Consider the following 16652-nt stretch of genomic DNA (forward strand, 5'->3'; position numbering starts at 1 on the left):
CCGGCCCGCCGCCGAACCACGCCCCCAAGACCGGGCGCCTCCAGCGTACCCCCTCCGCCTGCCAGCCCGCGGGGTGGGACCCCAGTCGGCCCCCGGCACCTGAGGAGAGCCGAGAGGGCTCCTTCCATCCAGTTCCTCGGCGCTCAGCAGCTTCCTCAAGCCTGAGAGGATTTTGCAACCTTTCCGGGCACAAGTACCTTTCCTGTTCCCTCTCCCACCCTAGGGTCCTGAGCTGTGGCTAACGTGGCGGCGTCAGCCAAGACCCTGCTGGACCCCTTCCCGGCAAAATTCCCCGTTCTCCTCCCCACCATCCGCCCTCACTCCACTGGCCCTGGGCCCACAACGTGGTGAACCTTGAAGGAGAGTAAACTGGACTGAGAGGGTCTTCATGCACACAGGTCCTAGTCACGCCAAGGGCCGGAGCAGGGAGCACTTAAGGCACCACCATATTGCTCCCAGGAGCTGGAAATGGTTCCAAGCACAGGCGCAATAAGTACTAGCAGCTGAAGCAACACCGGTTGGCGCCAAGGGCTTCACCGTGAAAGGCGGTGGGACCGGGTTTGGGTGCTACTTGGCACCACGGCTGTGAAACAAACCTGTCTCTCAAACGTGCTCTGGCCTTTGGGCAGCACCTACCTGTCCCCGAGAGAGGGATAAAGATAATCCATCAAATGTGGAACCACTTGGCCACCTAAACTGCCAAGCCCCTGAACCGGCTCTGGTAAAGTGGCTCCAGACCGTTCCCTCCTGCGCGCGCTGCCAGGCCTTCTGTTTCTGTCTCCATGCATGAGTCTCCAGTCCTTACAGCCCTGCAAAGGAAGATAATTTCCCCATCTAACAAGTAAGGATGTGGCCTATGCCAGGCTTAGTACGTAACATTATCATTCAGGGCTGGGGGTTCTGGTCCACCTACCCATCGCCATAGCCGTCTGTGATGCAAAGAGGCAGATAGGTGAGTAAGGATAGAGCCTGTGTTTGAACCCACGGCCATCTGTTTCCATTACCCATCACTGAAGAACTTAACACGGATGGGAAAGGGAAATATTTTGCCTTCTTTGGCCTCAAATTCCAATCCTCTCTGAGCTCAAACTTGAAAGTTGGTATGATTCACAAGATTGGACAGGGCCCAACAGATGCATCTCGTGTTTTCTGAACAGAGCCTAGATTCAAGTGGAGCTAAGGGAACTGGATTCTATTGGCTGGTTACCCATGAACCCAAATCTTCCAGAACAAGGAAAGTCAGCACATGCTGAGTGCCAGCGAAGTCCCAGGCACTGTCCTAACGTCCCGGCCCGCTCCGTGGGGGTACAGTAGACGATACCTGGAAGGGCCGGGTGTGTGTGGGCTGGGCACTGGGAACACTCCACACTCACTTCTACAACCAAAACTCGCTCTGCCAAGCCACTGCCCACACATGCACTGTGTCTGTGTGGTGCTGAAGGCAGCCGCTACATTACAGAGCCTGGAGGGATTGTGAGTGTCTCAGCAGGAAGCAGAGGTGGTGCGCCTGCGCAGAAGCCCTCTGGCTTTCAGAGGGATGGGTACGGAGGTGACTACCTGTGCCGTCTCGGCTCCTTCATGCTTCTCAGTGGCAGCATCTGTTCGGTCTATGATCACTATAGGGCATGGGGTCAAGCACAGGTTTTGGCTGAAGGCCTGGGCCCAAAGGAAAAATAATAGCTACACATTAAAAAGTGCCTACATTAAACAGAAAAATTCCAGGTCTCTGCACAGCTCTGGTCTTAGAGTAAGTAAAAAAAAAAAAAAAAAAAAGACAGCTGTTTTTATAAGTCTGTTACCCAGACCTAGAGACATCCAATAGAAATACATACTAGTATCAAGGAACATGCCTGTAATCCTAGCATTTAGGTGGCTTGGGCAGGAAGACAGCAAGTTTGAGGCAGCTGGACTATACAGTAAAAGTCTGTCTCTAAAAGTGGGGGCTGGGGTGGGGGTGGAGAGATGGCTCATCGGGTAAAACACGTGCTGCTCAGCCGGGGGACCTGAGTTCAGATGCCCAGAACCATGGCAAAGCCACACACTGCAGCTCATGTGTCCGTAGCTCTGGAGCACTCTGACTAGATGGGACATGGACAGGGTCCCCCAAAGCTGTCTCAGCCAAGTAAAGGTGAGGGCTCACCCTGGAGGTGGTCCTGACCCCCTACCCCACACTCTAGCGTCCCATGCCTGAATTAACACGCCAGTAACACACATATACTATACGCTAAGATCTTTTTATGAGATGACAAGTGACGAGAGATAAGGAGCTCCTAGATGCCGAGCCAAGGGTCTTCTAATTAAAAAGAGAAGGAAGCAATCCAAAGAGAGGGGAAGCCAGAGCCTGTGTGGTGTGGGTGGAGCGAAGGCTGAAGGACAAGAAGGCTGGCTGGAGTGGGCGTGGGGCGTTGATGTTGAAAAGGAGAGAAAAGGAACAGCGTGGTGTTTATTGTTCTTTACCAGCAGAGAAGAAACGGTTCCTCCTACCTTGAGCTCAGGATTCAAGACCTTTCCTCACCCAGTAGCAGAGTCCTGAGTGCTGAGCTGGAGACAGGAGCTTGATCAGACAGAGTGCTATTTGGGTCAGTGGGGTCTCTCTGATTTTGTTGTGGCTGCTATTGTTTTATCATTAGTACTGGGGATTGGACTCGGGTCATTTGTGCATGCTAGGCAAATGATCTCCTGCTAAGCCTGATCCTCAGCCCTATTTATTTATTTATTTACTGGCTTACTTATTTATTTAAATTTTGAGATGGGATCTCATCAAGTTGTCTTGAGCTTTTGATCTGCTTGCTGACTACTTCTCAAGTAAGTATGCTCATAGGCCTGGAATCACATCTGACTGAAGGCTTTTGACAGAGGCTAAGACTTGGGGCTGTAGAGATGACTCAGTTGGTAAAGTGCTTACAGGAAGACCTGAGTTCAATTCCCAGCACCCATATCTAAAACACAATGGCCTTGCACCTATAGTCTCAGCAATCGGAGGTGCTGGGTAGAGACAGGGCCCCTGGAGCTGGCTAGCAGCTAGTCTACCTTAATCGGTGAACTCTAGACTCTCCAAAAATAAGGTTAAAAAGGGTGGAAACACACACAGACCAGTCGGTAAAGTGTTTGCTATGCGAGCCTGAGGACCTGAAGTTTGGACCCCCAGCACCCACGCAAAAGCCAGACATGGCAGCATGAGTTGCAAAGCACCCTAGTGCTGTGGAGACACGAGCAGGCCAACCCTGGGAGCTAGCCTAGCCAAACCAGTGAGCTTGGGGGACCCTGGATCAAAAACTGAGGTGCAGAGCGACCGAGAAAGACACCTAGTGAGAACCTCTGGTCCTCCAAAGACATGTGCACACATATGCACACGAACACACACAAAGACAGAACTCATCCAGGAAGCAGAGAATGATGGGAAAACCACAGCTGGAGGCAGAATTGAGACGTGGATCCTCAGGTTCTGCGCAGCGAGATTCTCATGTGCAGCAGCTGTTCAGTGGTCCAAGAGCAGGACCAGTCAGGTGGTACACCCTGGGCAGCACGCACACGGAAATCATGAAAGCTTTGAGGAGTTCATTCCTCCCAAAGTTATGAACAAGTCCAAGTATAAAAAGTAAACAAGAAGAACAAGTCTTCCTTCGGGCTCACAGAAGAAATATTTTAGAAGGAGTCCTCAGAAATGGCCATCAGCGAAATGTCATGTCTCCGTTTAGAGGATCACTCAGCTATTACTAAGGCCTGTCTCACAACGTCCTCGGGGTTAGGACACATCTGTGCCTGGTCCCTCTATTCTGTTCAATACCAGTTTTTATTGCCAAGAAGTTCAACTGATTGTTTTCTTTCTTTTTTTTTTTTTAAGATTTATTTATTTATGAGATTTTGGCTTGCCTGTAGGTATGCGTGTGTACAATGTATGCACCTGGTGCCCAGGGTGTCAGATCCTCCTGCAACTGGAGTTATGGATGGTTTTGAACTACCATGTGGGCGTTGGGAACTGAACCGGAGACCTCTGGAAGAACAGCCATCGACTGAACCATCTCTCTGGTCCTCAACTGGTTTTCAGCGATTTCTCATCCTGTATTTCTTCCCTTTACGTGTAATCACAAAGCTAACTTGCCCTGATCGCTCCTTTGCTCACATGTGTGAGTGTGAGCTGGAGTCACACCTTACCCTGGGTATTATCTCACCACACCTACGGCTGCTTGGAACTGCCTAAACAGCTCTTTATGTAATCTCTTTATGTCCACTTATTCCCACCCTAAGTGCCTGGTATTGGACAGCCCTGTGTCTTTCACACTACAGAAGGCACCAGAGTCTAAAAAGTGAATTATAAAATAACTTGCAAGTGATAAAAAGGTTAGCAGTGGGTAATTGGTTATAAAGTTAGTACTTATTGCTTGCCTGTAACTTATGCAACCTCATTTTCTTTAAAGATTAAATTTTAATTACTTGTATGTGTGTGGGGGTGTATGTGCACATGGATGCAGGTACCCAAGGAACCAAAAGATACTGGATCTCCCAGGGGTTGGAATCTCAGACAATTGTGATCCACCTCATGTTTGTGCCTGGGATCAAACTCAGCAGCTCATAATCTAAACCACTGAGGCATCTCTCCAGCCCCAGCCTTGCACATACTAGGAAAGCCTCCTACCACCAGGCTACACCTCCAACCCTGCTGCCTGCCATTTAAATAAACAGCACAGTATAATCAATTGTCCCCAACAGTACTTAATGTTTATGGCCACAAATGTGGCAACTCCAGGACAAGAATCTTCTGTGTCTAAATTCTGCTGAAGATGGTAACGTGAATATTGGCGGAAAAGACTTAAGAGAGCTGACTATACGACCACCACTTTGGGCAGTGAGTTTTAGATTTTTAAATAATAGTTCTTCAAGAAGTCTGGCTAGAATCCCATACCAGATAAAACATCCAGCCAAATGGAACCAGACTCCACACTTCTCAAGGGCCAGAAATCTAGCCCAATATTCTCTGTTCTTACCAAGAATTAAAGAGCTGTTTGTTGCAGCAGTCTCCAGACACATCTAAGATCGGACCTTTCCAGAAGATTTTGTAACTCTCTACTGAGAAAAACTAAAATTTGGCCAGACTTGGCTGTTGTTCCTGATAGCCTGTAAATCTTTCAGGCCCCTCTTCAGCTGTTTAGTACAAATCCCTAATTCTTACCAGTGTGGGTCCAACCCGTGAAGTAGTTTACGTGGAGGTACAACCTGGCCGATTTCTTCTTTAGTTAATAATATTTATGAACTTTGTTGTGTTCCGAAAGCAGCTGCTACATAGAGTAGCTAGAACTGCAACGTTTGACAAAATCTAAGTCTTTGAATGTCATACTAAATGATTCTATCTGTTCATTTAGTTACTGCTTAGTTAGAGGCAATTCACTTTTAATGGTTCTTAGCTAGATACGATGATGCAAGCCTTTATTCCCAGCACTTAGGAGGCAGAGGCAGGTGGATCCCTGTGAGTTTAAGGCCAGCCTGGTCTACCTACAGAGGTCCAGGCCAGCCAGGACTACATAGACCATGTCGGGAGGGGATGGGGGGCTAGAAGGACTGTCAGTGTAATAGGGACCTATTACAGAGAACCAGGGCTCAGTTCTCAGCACCCATGTTAGGCAGCTCACAACTGTCTGTAACTCCAGCTCCAGGGCATCCAACACATTTAAGGGGCCTCTAAGGGCTCCTGCATATTAGATACACAGACACACATAAACATAATTAAAAATAAAAGTTTTTTTTTAAAAAATTGTTGGTTGTCGAGGAAACATAAGAATATATATGGTTGATTAAAAGCAAGCTGCCCTCCATCCTAAACACAATTGATTATCTGAAGCCAGCAAATTCTCTAAATATTTCACACCAATTACTTCTTTATATAAAAAATCCTTTCTCAAATAACCTCAGAAATGATCTACTGAGTATTAACGTGCCCTTAGCATTTCACAGCTCCAACTGCTAGCCCTCTCACACACATACACACGGCAAGCACAATCACAACTGCTAGCCCTCACACACACGGCAGGCACAATCACAACTGCTAGCCCTCACACACACGGCAGGCACAGTCACAACTGCTAGTCCTCACACACACGGCAGGCACAGTCACAACTGCTAGCCCTCACACACACGGCAGGCACAGTCACAACTGCTAGTCCACACACACACACACACACACACACACACACACACACACACACACGGCAGGCACAGTCACAACTGCTAGCCCTCACACACACAGCAGGCACAATCACTTCACCTGTATACGGGCATCCGAGGGGCCAGAGGCCTCACTGCATCCCCAGGGACTAAGCCACCCACTTAGGTGCTATGGCAGAGCAGCAAGTGTTCTTAACTGCAGCTCCAACTTAAAAAAAAAAAATAGGTTTATATGTGTGTGTGTTGCCTGCATGTGTATATCTGTATCTCCTGTGGGCCTGGTGCCTGCAGAGACCAGAAGCCGCGTATTGGATCCCCTGGAATGGAGTTACAGAATGTTCAGAGTCACTGTGGGGTGCTGGGAATCAAAGCCAGGTCCTCTGCAAGAGCTACAAGTACTCTAATGACTGAGCCATCTCTCCAGCCTCTCAACTTAAAGAAAATTATTTTTATTGTCCTTCTGCAAGTGTATGTCTATGTACATGAATGACACATGTGTGCAGGTACAGATCCTTTGTGGGTACTGGGTACAGACGTAGAGCCTCTGTAAGAACAAGAGCTCTCAACCACTTGAGACCTCCTCTCTCTTTTTATAGAAGGTAAAAAATAAAACCTGGATCTTCTTTATTATTAGCTCAAGGTGAAGACAAAACCACCTGACACCCCTAAGTTTCCAAAAATACCAGGCTCCTCTAAATGTTTTGTTGTCTAAAATTGCTACAACTCTCAGAAGAAAAGAACTGTTAGCTACAAGCTTTAAGTTCCTAATCTATTTCTTTAAGGTGACATACATAGGGAAAACCAGAATACTTATATAACTGTTCTTTTAAAAGCATTTCATAGCTGGGCATGGTAGCACACACCTTTCATCCCAGCACTGGGAGGCAGAGGCAGGCGGATCTCTGTCAGTCTAAGGCCAGCCTAGTCTAAAATCAAGTTCCAGGACAGCCAGGGCTACCCAGAGAAACCCTGGAGCAGGGGTGGGGGCTGGGGGCGGGGAGCAAATAAAGTCTTAGACAGTATGTGGTGGTGCATACCTGCTCATAATCCCAGCTGTGGAGCTGTGGGCTGTGGAGGCAGGAAATCAGGAATTTGAGGTCACCCTCAGCTACACAGTGAGTTAGAGCCAGCCTAGGCTATAAGGTGACTGTCTTAAACAAACGAGAAAAAAAAAAGAAATAAAAAATTATTACTGTCTAATCTTCATTACTTCAAGAAACAGTTATTGGGGTTGGGGAGGTGATCCAGTGGTTAAGAGCTCATACTGCTCTTGCAGAGGACCTGAGTTCAGGGCCCAGCACTCACATCTGCTGACCCTAGTTTTAAGTGTTTTTTTTTTAATGCCCTTAAAAAAACAAATGTTCCAGAACATTCAAGATATTACCGTCTACTTGACCTGGTTCCCTTTGAAAAGAAGCTAAGGCCTGTGCAGCTGGAATGCTTTATGCTAAGGAGGCAGGAAGGAGACCTCCTGCCTGGGCAGGTACAGATCCCAGAGGCCTCCCTGCCTCCCGCTTCTTCCTACCCAGGCTTCCTGCCACTCTTCTGTATCCAGGAAGATGGCGGGAATCTACGTGACCTTGTCTGAAGAAAACAGCAAAGCTCATGATTAACTGTCAACGACCCCTGGCCACTACATTTCCTTCAAGAGCATGAATGAACTGTCCTTTCTTAGCACCTACTTCAGGCTCCCTTTTTTAGCTAAAAGACTTAGGAGACATTCTGAATGTTCTCAAAGAAAGATCAGGACAAGTCAGGCTAAGAATTCTAATGTGAACGCCTAATGTTTTCTTTCATGGTTAGAGCAGCAGATTGTCTATTTAATGGATTCCAATTCTGTGACTAGGTTTCCATCCTCAGACATGCCCTTCGGTTGAACGTGTTGGTAAGCTTTTCTTCTCCTCCCCTCCCTCTGCCCTCCCCTTTTCCCCCTCCCCCTTTCTCTCCTCCCCCTCCTCTTCCCTCCCCTCCCCCTTCCCTCCCTCCTCTCCCCTCTTCTCCCTCTCCTTTCTTTTCTTCCACTCATTCAATCAAGGACAGTCAAGCCTGGGGGGGAGGAGGGACTCAAACTAGATGCGTGGGAAGTAGATTTTGCTCCTAATGAGCTCCCTGAAGGGGACAGAAACGTAAGCCCATGAAGGAATGTTGTGTGACAAATGGGGACAACTTCCTGAAAGGATGGAATTTGAGTTTCTAGGTGTGTGAGGACAGGGTAGACGCGAAGAACAACGAGTGCAATAGTAAGTAGCTTGAACATCAGTGTATCAAATAATGTGCCTGCGCAGAGTGAGTTCTTGGGAACCAGGCTCACTACTACCAAACGCAATTCACATTTATGCCACTGAATCGTACAAAGCCAATCCCAGTCCAGCCTTCGTCCCTACTCTGCCATCGAGCCAGTTTTGTTTTGGTCCCATGATTTCCATGTGGCCAATTCTGTGGGATATCAGACTACTTGGCCTCATGGACCCTTGCCAATTTTGGCTATGCTCCTCTGAAGTTTTCTAGCTACCTCACCTCTGGTTTACCCAAGGCTTACCCAAACCCTATTCCCCAACTCTAAGTAATAACATCCATTCCTGAAGCTCTAAATTCAAGCCCTGTGTGCACAAAGTCCAAATGTATGTTTCCAAATAGCTTAGCTCTGAGCTTCTCTTGTCAACAGAATGCCTTCCCAAATACTTCTAACCTGGGGTTTCTTACTCGCCCCAGACTTCAGTTCAAGGCATAAGTGTTTCAAACCCTCCTGTTCAGGTCCAGCTGTGGGCCAGAGAGGGCCCGCCCTGCAAGTAGTCACTGCAGTCAGCTTGCCTGTGTCAGGGGCCAGGCTCTGCCTCTGCCTACTTTTCCACACCCATCTCCATTACTGACAGACAAACCTTGGGAGAGAACACCACCCTTTGCCTTAGACAGTCACCTTGCTTAGTATATCACCTCACAGCCGTGAAGGTGGAAGCTAAAACTATGACACTCCCCTGAGTTCAGGCCCCGCTCCAAGGGTCATCATTAGGTCACAGACACCCCACCTCTACCCTCTCCAGGTACACGTGGGGTTTTGAAGTTGGTGGAACACCTGCTTTTCTTGTTTTCTGTTCTAATGATTTATAGATTTTAAAAACACGGAACACTTCACAAATGTGACTGTCATCCTTGCATAGGCTTGCATCATTCCAATTGAGTATTTGTCAATTTGTCAATCTGCCGAAGTGAGCACACACGGCTTAATTTGAACAAAGAACCAGGACCAAAAGCGGTAAGAACACGTCATCCTTTGTCTCTGCCACTGTGGCAAGCTGGACAGCGGCAGATGGACAAACACAGAAGCCCTGTCTTCAGCTCCCAGGGGCCGCACCGAGAATGGCGCCGCACACCTTACACGTCTTACAGGATAACCAGCCCTACTATGCAAAGCTCCTGGGTCCCTTCTGCTCTCATCGCGGGCCTGTCCTTCCAACCCACCGAGGTCTACTCACATTGACCCTTGCCAGCTTTAGAAGAGGCCACCTTTTAACTCGACATTCCTAACTGACTTATCTACCCTTCTCAGCCTGTCCTCAGTTTAAAAATGACTTCTTCAAAGGTATCTCTAACTGCAAGCCCTCTGTTGTAGCAACCTGGTCACCTGCTACACAGAACTCCATGGTCTGCAACAATTCTCTCTGACTGTCTCCCTGACTGTCCTGACGCTCACCACCACCTCCAGGGCTTGTACTGTGCTGTAGTGCCTTCTGCATTGTAGCCGCTCATCAAACGCCCGGGGATGAGAGAGATGACACGGCTACAGAAGTTCTGCAGAACCCTGCAGCCTTCGGACCACAGGGGCAGGCGGTAGTGAGGACACCAACGGGGCTCACCATCACGGACCCAGCAGACAACTCAAGCTCGGCAAGTTCTATCCCTGACCTGCTAGTCTCTTCTTTACAAACTTATTAATGCTCAAGGAAATGCACTGGCTCTGCATTTTCCCACTAAGTATTTACCTGTCTTACATATAAATTACATCTGTGTATGAATATATTTCAACACCAATGCCATTCTACATGTATAGGATTTTTAGATCCTATTCCTAGAATCTTTTGTTATCTAGGACCAGAGAGGGCAGATGGATGCCACAAACGCAAACTACTGGTGTTCCACTTTCTCCTTGGTCTTTCTTCTAAGAAGCCACCTGATTAGGAAGTGGGTCTATGGACCTATCCTATGGGACCTGAGGTGAACCTGTCATGGGTTAATTTATCCTCAGGCACTGTCGACCAAAGGTCTGCCAATCACAGAAGGACCCTGAACTCCTAGATGGAATCAAACCACCTGACCTCTGACCTATGACCTTTGGGTGAAAGAACAAGAAGAGCTGGGCACACATCTGGGCACAGTATCACATCTGTGATCCCAACATTCAGGATGCAGAGGCAGGAGGATTACAATTTCAAGACCAGCCTGGGGTACGTGGAGAGTTCAGGCCAGTCAGGATTACATAAGACTTTGTCTCGGGCTGGAGAGATGGCTCAGTGGTTAAGAGCACTGACTGCTCTTCTAAAGGTCCTGAGTTCAAATCCCAGCAACCACATGGTGGCTCACAACCATCTGTAATGAGATCTGAAGCCCTCTTCTGGGGTGTCTGAAGACAGCTACACTGTACTTACATATAATAAATAAATAAATCTTTAAAAAAAAAAAAAAGACTTTGTCTCAAACCCCCTCTCCAAAAAAACCAAACAAACAACTAATGTAGGGACTGCTCAACTCTCTACCCTAGCAGGGACCACCAACTCAAACCTCTCTTCTAACAACCCAGAAAACAGGGCCCAGGCTACAGTAATTTAATTGCCTAAGAGAGGCTGTTCTTGGTCAAGAAAGTGTTCCTCCCACTACATGTCCCACCTCTCCAGTCAAGAACTAGCAACTGTGTGAAAGCAACTGGTAGATAATGCCCTTCGACATCTGGGCTGTGAGGACCCAATGTCTTCTCTGTCCCACAGCCTGGAGAACACTGGGTGAAAGCCCATACACAATAAAAGCCAAGGAAATCAGGAAGAGCTGCTTTAATTTTCTTTTTAAATCTTCCAAAAGCATATTTTTATCCCAAACCTAAATTATAACAAAAAGCATTAGAATTAGAAAAACTAGGAAGAAAGATAAATGCAGACAATCAAATGTATGAAAAAGGAAATTTGTGAGACTCAGTTTATAAACTTATTAATATGAAACTATAATTTGAAGCCTATTATCTCTGGAAGGAACTTTATTCAATTATTTTTAGTAATGGCATGCAATGGCTCTGATACTCTGATTTTTAAAAAGATGTCCATTTAAAAAATATTTTAAAAACAACTCTGTTCAGCTGTAAATTCTCTTAAGCTCTGACCATAATTCTTGTATTTTATTTGGGAAGAAAAGAACTGTTTCTGATGGCATGAAATGAACATTTTTAAAGGTTTTTTTTTAAACATTTAGTACAAAATTTTATTTTAAGAATGATTAGTGAGGAACTGATGCAGGTAATTAAGTGTGAGTTCCTGGTCAACTGTGGAAATCTGTTTTTTCTCCAGTCCCCCTAAGGGGAAATGTCACACCGAGTGTCCAACACAATGATCATTAAACATACTTGTAAGCAAAACAAGGGCTTTGTTTACACAGTCTTTAGATTTTACTATTCTGAATTTTATTCTGAAACTTAAGTTTACCCCAATCCATCACTGACATAGTAGCTTCATCAAGCACAGTAGGATGCCAGTCCTCAAAGCAGCAGTGTCGGCTGGGAGGCCCGATGCACCCCAGCTTGGGGGGGTGGGGCACATACAATTGGCCACACCCACTTAGCAACAAATCTATCTCATGCTATTTGGGAAGTGTCAGTCTAAGTCCTGACAACGGACGAGACGTGGATTTCTACATATCTACACATCTCATCTTGATGTCCCGAGGTTGCCAAAGGGACTCCTCACAGCTTAGCTTTGCCGGGCTGAAGCTGAAGGTTCTGCAGTTTCATGGCCAGGCCCATGTTACCAGCAATTTTCAGTTTACCTTGAAAGAAGGCCTGTGGGTGATAAAAAGGAAAACTCGTTAGTGTTTTGTTCAGCAGTTGCCAGTTCTTTTAGACTATCCAGGCCTGAGATCGTCTATCCAGGCCCATAACTTTCTGAAAAATACAGACCTAGGCTTTCTGGAACAGATTCAGAAACAGACCTTGGAAGGAGGAGTTCCCAACGGTCGTGCTTTATGTGAACAGAACCCTCAGGTATCTTCTCCTGAAACTTGGGGCTCTCTACCTCAAATGTAGTAGTATGCCTTGTTCAAATACTGGGCAAAACAGATCATCACTAGATGAATTTTCTTGGAAACATTACATATGGGCTTAAAATCTAAAATGAACATTTCACCCAGAGGAACTTTAGATTAAAGCAGCAGACCTTTCGGTTAAAGGGGCTGCTGGGGAAAAGCACACAGAGAACCCATTTAGAAGGTCAGGAGTCGACAGATGGTTGGAGCGCCACTGGGGCCTTTGTTCCGCCCAGCTCTCCCTGAAGGGCTGGTCCCCTCTGAGGACAGCCTTTTGGTTGAGAAGATTCCTGTTACTCTGCCTCACTGAGAAGCCTCAGCCACTCTGAAGGGCAGAGTAAACTGTTCCATTTAACAGGGTTGGGGATTAGAGCACATGACATTTACTGAATTCACTGTGTAACAAAACTCCAGGGAGACTCAGAGGTAGCGAAATGAAGACCATAGCATGATTCCTGCTATGACTTATGTTTTAACTCAGTATTTGAAATAAGGAAGAGCTGGATGAGAAAAGTCCCTTGTAGTTAGATGCAAGCAGCATTGCTGGGTTTTTCCACATCCTGGTAAGGAGCACTAATACCCCCAGTACCCCAGTAGGGACAAACTAAATATTTCCTTTTTATATGGCACAAAGCTTTCTGTCTGACGACTTAAAGGTCAGGTGTCTCAGAACACAATATATTTAACATATGTTATTTAAAAATACAAACCAGCTGTACAACAGAAATGCACCACCTTCTCCTTTTAAAGCTACAGGAGAAAATCATGGAGAAAACATGCGTGCCATCCGCTGAGGAACCACGCCCGAGGACCATGCTAATCTGGCCCCTTCGGTGGTCTTTGTCTGTGCATTTCTGCTAGCAACATCACTGCTTCGTCTTAACTAGAGCCAGACACTGAAATTAGAATTTCCACCGCATTTAATGATTCCCACTCAAATCCTCTACTAAGCATAAGGAAAGATCATTAGCATATTAACAGAAAGGTCTGCTACTTTAATCTTCAGTTCTTCTGGGTGTTAATGGGTGCGAAAGAAAATAAGCTGATGCTATGCCCCCCCCCAAACACTTGTACATAGATAAACTATAGGAAATCAAGGACAGCACATGTGTGAAGTGTGAACCTCTAAGAGAGTGAGCACAGCATATGAAGTGTGAACCTCTGTGGGAGCTGTGCAGTGAGCACAGAACGGGCACAGCAGCTGGGACAGGGATGGCAGCCAGCTCCTGTGCTGGTGGCCTCTGTCCTGTCCAGGTTTCTGGAGTGGACCGTGGTGGGGAATGCCAGTACCAGGGCGAGCGTTGCGCTAAAGTGTCCCAGGTGCACACTGCTTAGTCACGGCATTACTGAGGCACACTAAGAAAACCCATTTACAAAGGAATATGAATGGAAGCCAGGTTTAGTTTTGTCCAATCATGAATTATCTGGGAATACCAGAAACAAGTTCTAAAACAGCCAAGACAACAATTAAAACTGATGTTACAATAGAGAGGAAAGTCTCGGGCTTCTATTCTGCGGATGGAGGGCTTAGCGTATCTAGTCTGGCACTCTCTTTATCAGGAAGGATTCCTTTACAACTTGGGGACAAGGAAGAACCACAGGAGGTCCATGTACATTTTAGATAAATACACCTTTAAATCTAACAACTGTTTATAGCAACCTAAAGCCATCAGGTATTGCACTGTCTACAAACACTCAGTCTTTCTGTGACCCTCAGGATCTAATGGGGGAAGAGACAGACTCATCACGAGTGCTAAGCTGGTTCACAAGAGGGACTGTACTCTACAAGTCAATAAGTCGTTAGAGGAGGTAACTGGAAAAGGCAACTCGGTCAGGGAAGCAGAGTCCAGGGATGAGAAGAGCTTGGGCACAACGAGGAGCGCAGAAGAGGACGCAGAAGATCGTGTTCACCGCTTCTTCTTCCCTGAAGTTCCCTTCTACCACGCCTTGCTAACTGCATGTGGTAAGCCTTTCCAGAGGCCTGGTCTTCCCTCCATGTGGGCTGACCACAAACCAGGAATGGCATATTGGGTGTGTTTGATGTGTGTGTGTGTCTGTGTGTGTGTGTGAGGGGGGGGGGATGGAGGGAGGGAGGGAGAGAAGGAGAGGGAAAGGGAGAGAACACAAATACACTAAGGACAGAGGACAACACAGGGTGTCTTCCTCAGTCTGTTCTCCACCTTATTTTGTGAGACAGGGCCTCTCAGTGAAGCTAGCTCACCAGCTCCATAGGCTAGGTGGCCAGTGAGCTCCAGGGATTCACGTGTCTCTGTCTCTGTCACACTGAGACTGCGGACATGTACAGCCATGCCGGGTGCTAGCAATCCAATCTCAGGTTGTTACACTTGTGCGGCAGGCAGGCACTTTACAGGGTAAGCTCTCTCCCCCTGAGCCCTGCACTGAACTCTTACAGATCTGTTTCTTCCGCACTAAGTGCAGGAACTATCTCAGGCTCCTCTAATACCCAGGACGGTGTGGTCCTACAGATATCTGCCTCATCGGCATCAGAGCCTGTACTCACCGACTGAGGGTTCATTTTTCCAGTCATCAAAGCCAGCAAGTCTGAGTCGGCCATGGTGATGGTGCAGTCAGCCTTCTTATCTAAAGCGTGCAGGAGAGAAGGAGACAGAGAAGAGAGAACATCAGAATACCGACAACTAGACACTGCTCCTTCCATGAGACACAGCTGACACAGTGTGAGGGCAGTGGCCGCGAACACTTCTGTGGCAATCTGCTAAGACAGGGTAACCTCGATGTTCAATAGCGCTGCACCACCCAATAGGTAAGAAAGCATGTGTGTCCTCACCATGGACACAATGTAGCCATAGTCAGGAAGATGAAGCTAACTGAACTGAAAAACTACTCTATTTGTGGCAACAATGATCCAGAGACAATTATAAAGTAAACCTCAACAAGGATTGATTTTTGCTCAAAAATAGTATGCAACAACAGAAGTAAAGGAAAACCAACTGTTCTCTTGGATACAGAACTGTTACTGTGGTTGACAGACTCATGATCCCTGCCTGCCATTGCATGATCCCTTGGGCCAGTGTGAGAAGGACCTGGTTGCTTCAGCTAAAGGAATGTAGCAACCCTGCTGGAATGGACTCCCGGGATTTCATGGTAAATAAGCAGCCATCTTGCTAGCTCACTCACACTTGCTCTCCTGCTGCTCTGAAGACCGAGCTGGTCCATGTGAACTTCCACAGAGAGGGCGGCTGAAGCTACTGAAGCTGTCCTTCTCACAGCCACAGGAAATGTCTGTGCCAGCAACCTGTGTCAGCCTGGATCCCAAAGTCAACCAAACCTCCAGATGGGGCCTGGCCCTGACTGCAGTTTTCATACAGCCCTACGCAGAGAACTGCGCTAGGCTGTCATCAGCTCCTTAACCGCTGGGACATGTGCCCTACAACGTAATCCAGGTTAGCTCCAAGATGGGATTACAAGTACAAACCTAGCTAATGTGTATATTCTTTTAAACCATTAAAATCATAATTTGTTTTGCAAGAAAAAAATTACATAATTACCTAAATGGGTTAACCAACATTGTTTTTAATAAAAGACCAGACACTAAACATTTTAGGCTTTGCGGGTCACCAGATCTCTGTCGCAATTACACCATTCTATATAAGCAGTCTAAACAAGCAGCCACGGGTAACACCCAAATGAGTAGCTATATGATTTTGCTTTTGGGTTTTTTTTTTTTTTCATTTATTTGTTTGTTCATGGTGTGTGGTGTGTGTGTGTGTGTGTTCATGTGCACATGTGCACACCCGTGCCTGTGTGTTGTCAGGCTTGGAGGTAAGTGCCCTTATCCACTGAGCCATCTCATCAGGCTTCAAGTGTTAAATCAGTGTCAGACAGAGGGGAGAAGGGGGAGGTACCTACAACTTACAGATCTACAAACTGTCTGTGTCAACGAAAGAACTTCACTCGGCTGAGAGAAGCTAGGAGAGGGCTGGGGAACAGCTCAGGTGCGCACAAGTGTTCAGATCCCAGCGCCCACATAAAGGGCTGGGTGTCACAGCACTGGGGGAGGGGTGTGGGGACTAGAAGGTCTTTGGGGCTCGTTGGCCTCAAGCCCAGCTCTGGGTTTAGGGTCAGTAAGAGATTCTGTCTCAAGGAAATATGACAAAGTGACAGATCAGGATACCTTATGTCCCCTCTGAGTCCCACAGATGTGCATTTACCATACACATACAAATATGCATGGC

At 46.9% G+C, this 16652-nt stretch overlaps 1 protein-coding gene across 1 annotated transcript in view; it reads right to left on the reverse strand.

The window, feature by feature from the left end:
* Window positions 1-11798: 11798 nt before the first annotated feature.
* Scp2 (sterol carrier protein 2) overlaps window positions 11799-16652 on the reverse strand; it is an 80910-nt gene continuing 76056 nt past the window's right edge. Inside the window, exons 15-16 of the mRNA XM_052176964.1 lie at window positions 14960-15039; window positions 11799-12196 (exon numbers count right to left, since the gene is read on the reverse strand). Coding sequence (XP_052032924.1) covers window positions 12101-12196; window positions 14960-15039 — 176 coding nt within the window. The 3' untranslated portion in view covers window positions 11799-12100. The remainder of the gene's footprint in view (window positions 12197-14959; window positions 15040-16652) is intronic.

Source organism: Apodemus sylvaticus, chromosome 3 (genome assembly GCF_947179515.1).
Source record: "Apodemus sylvaticus chromosome 3, mApoSyl1.1, whole genome shotgun sequence".
Lineage (NCBI taxonomy): Eukaryota > Metazoa > Chordata > Mammalia > Rodentia > Muridae > Apodemus > Apodemus sylvaticus.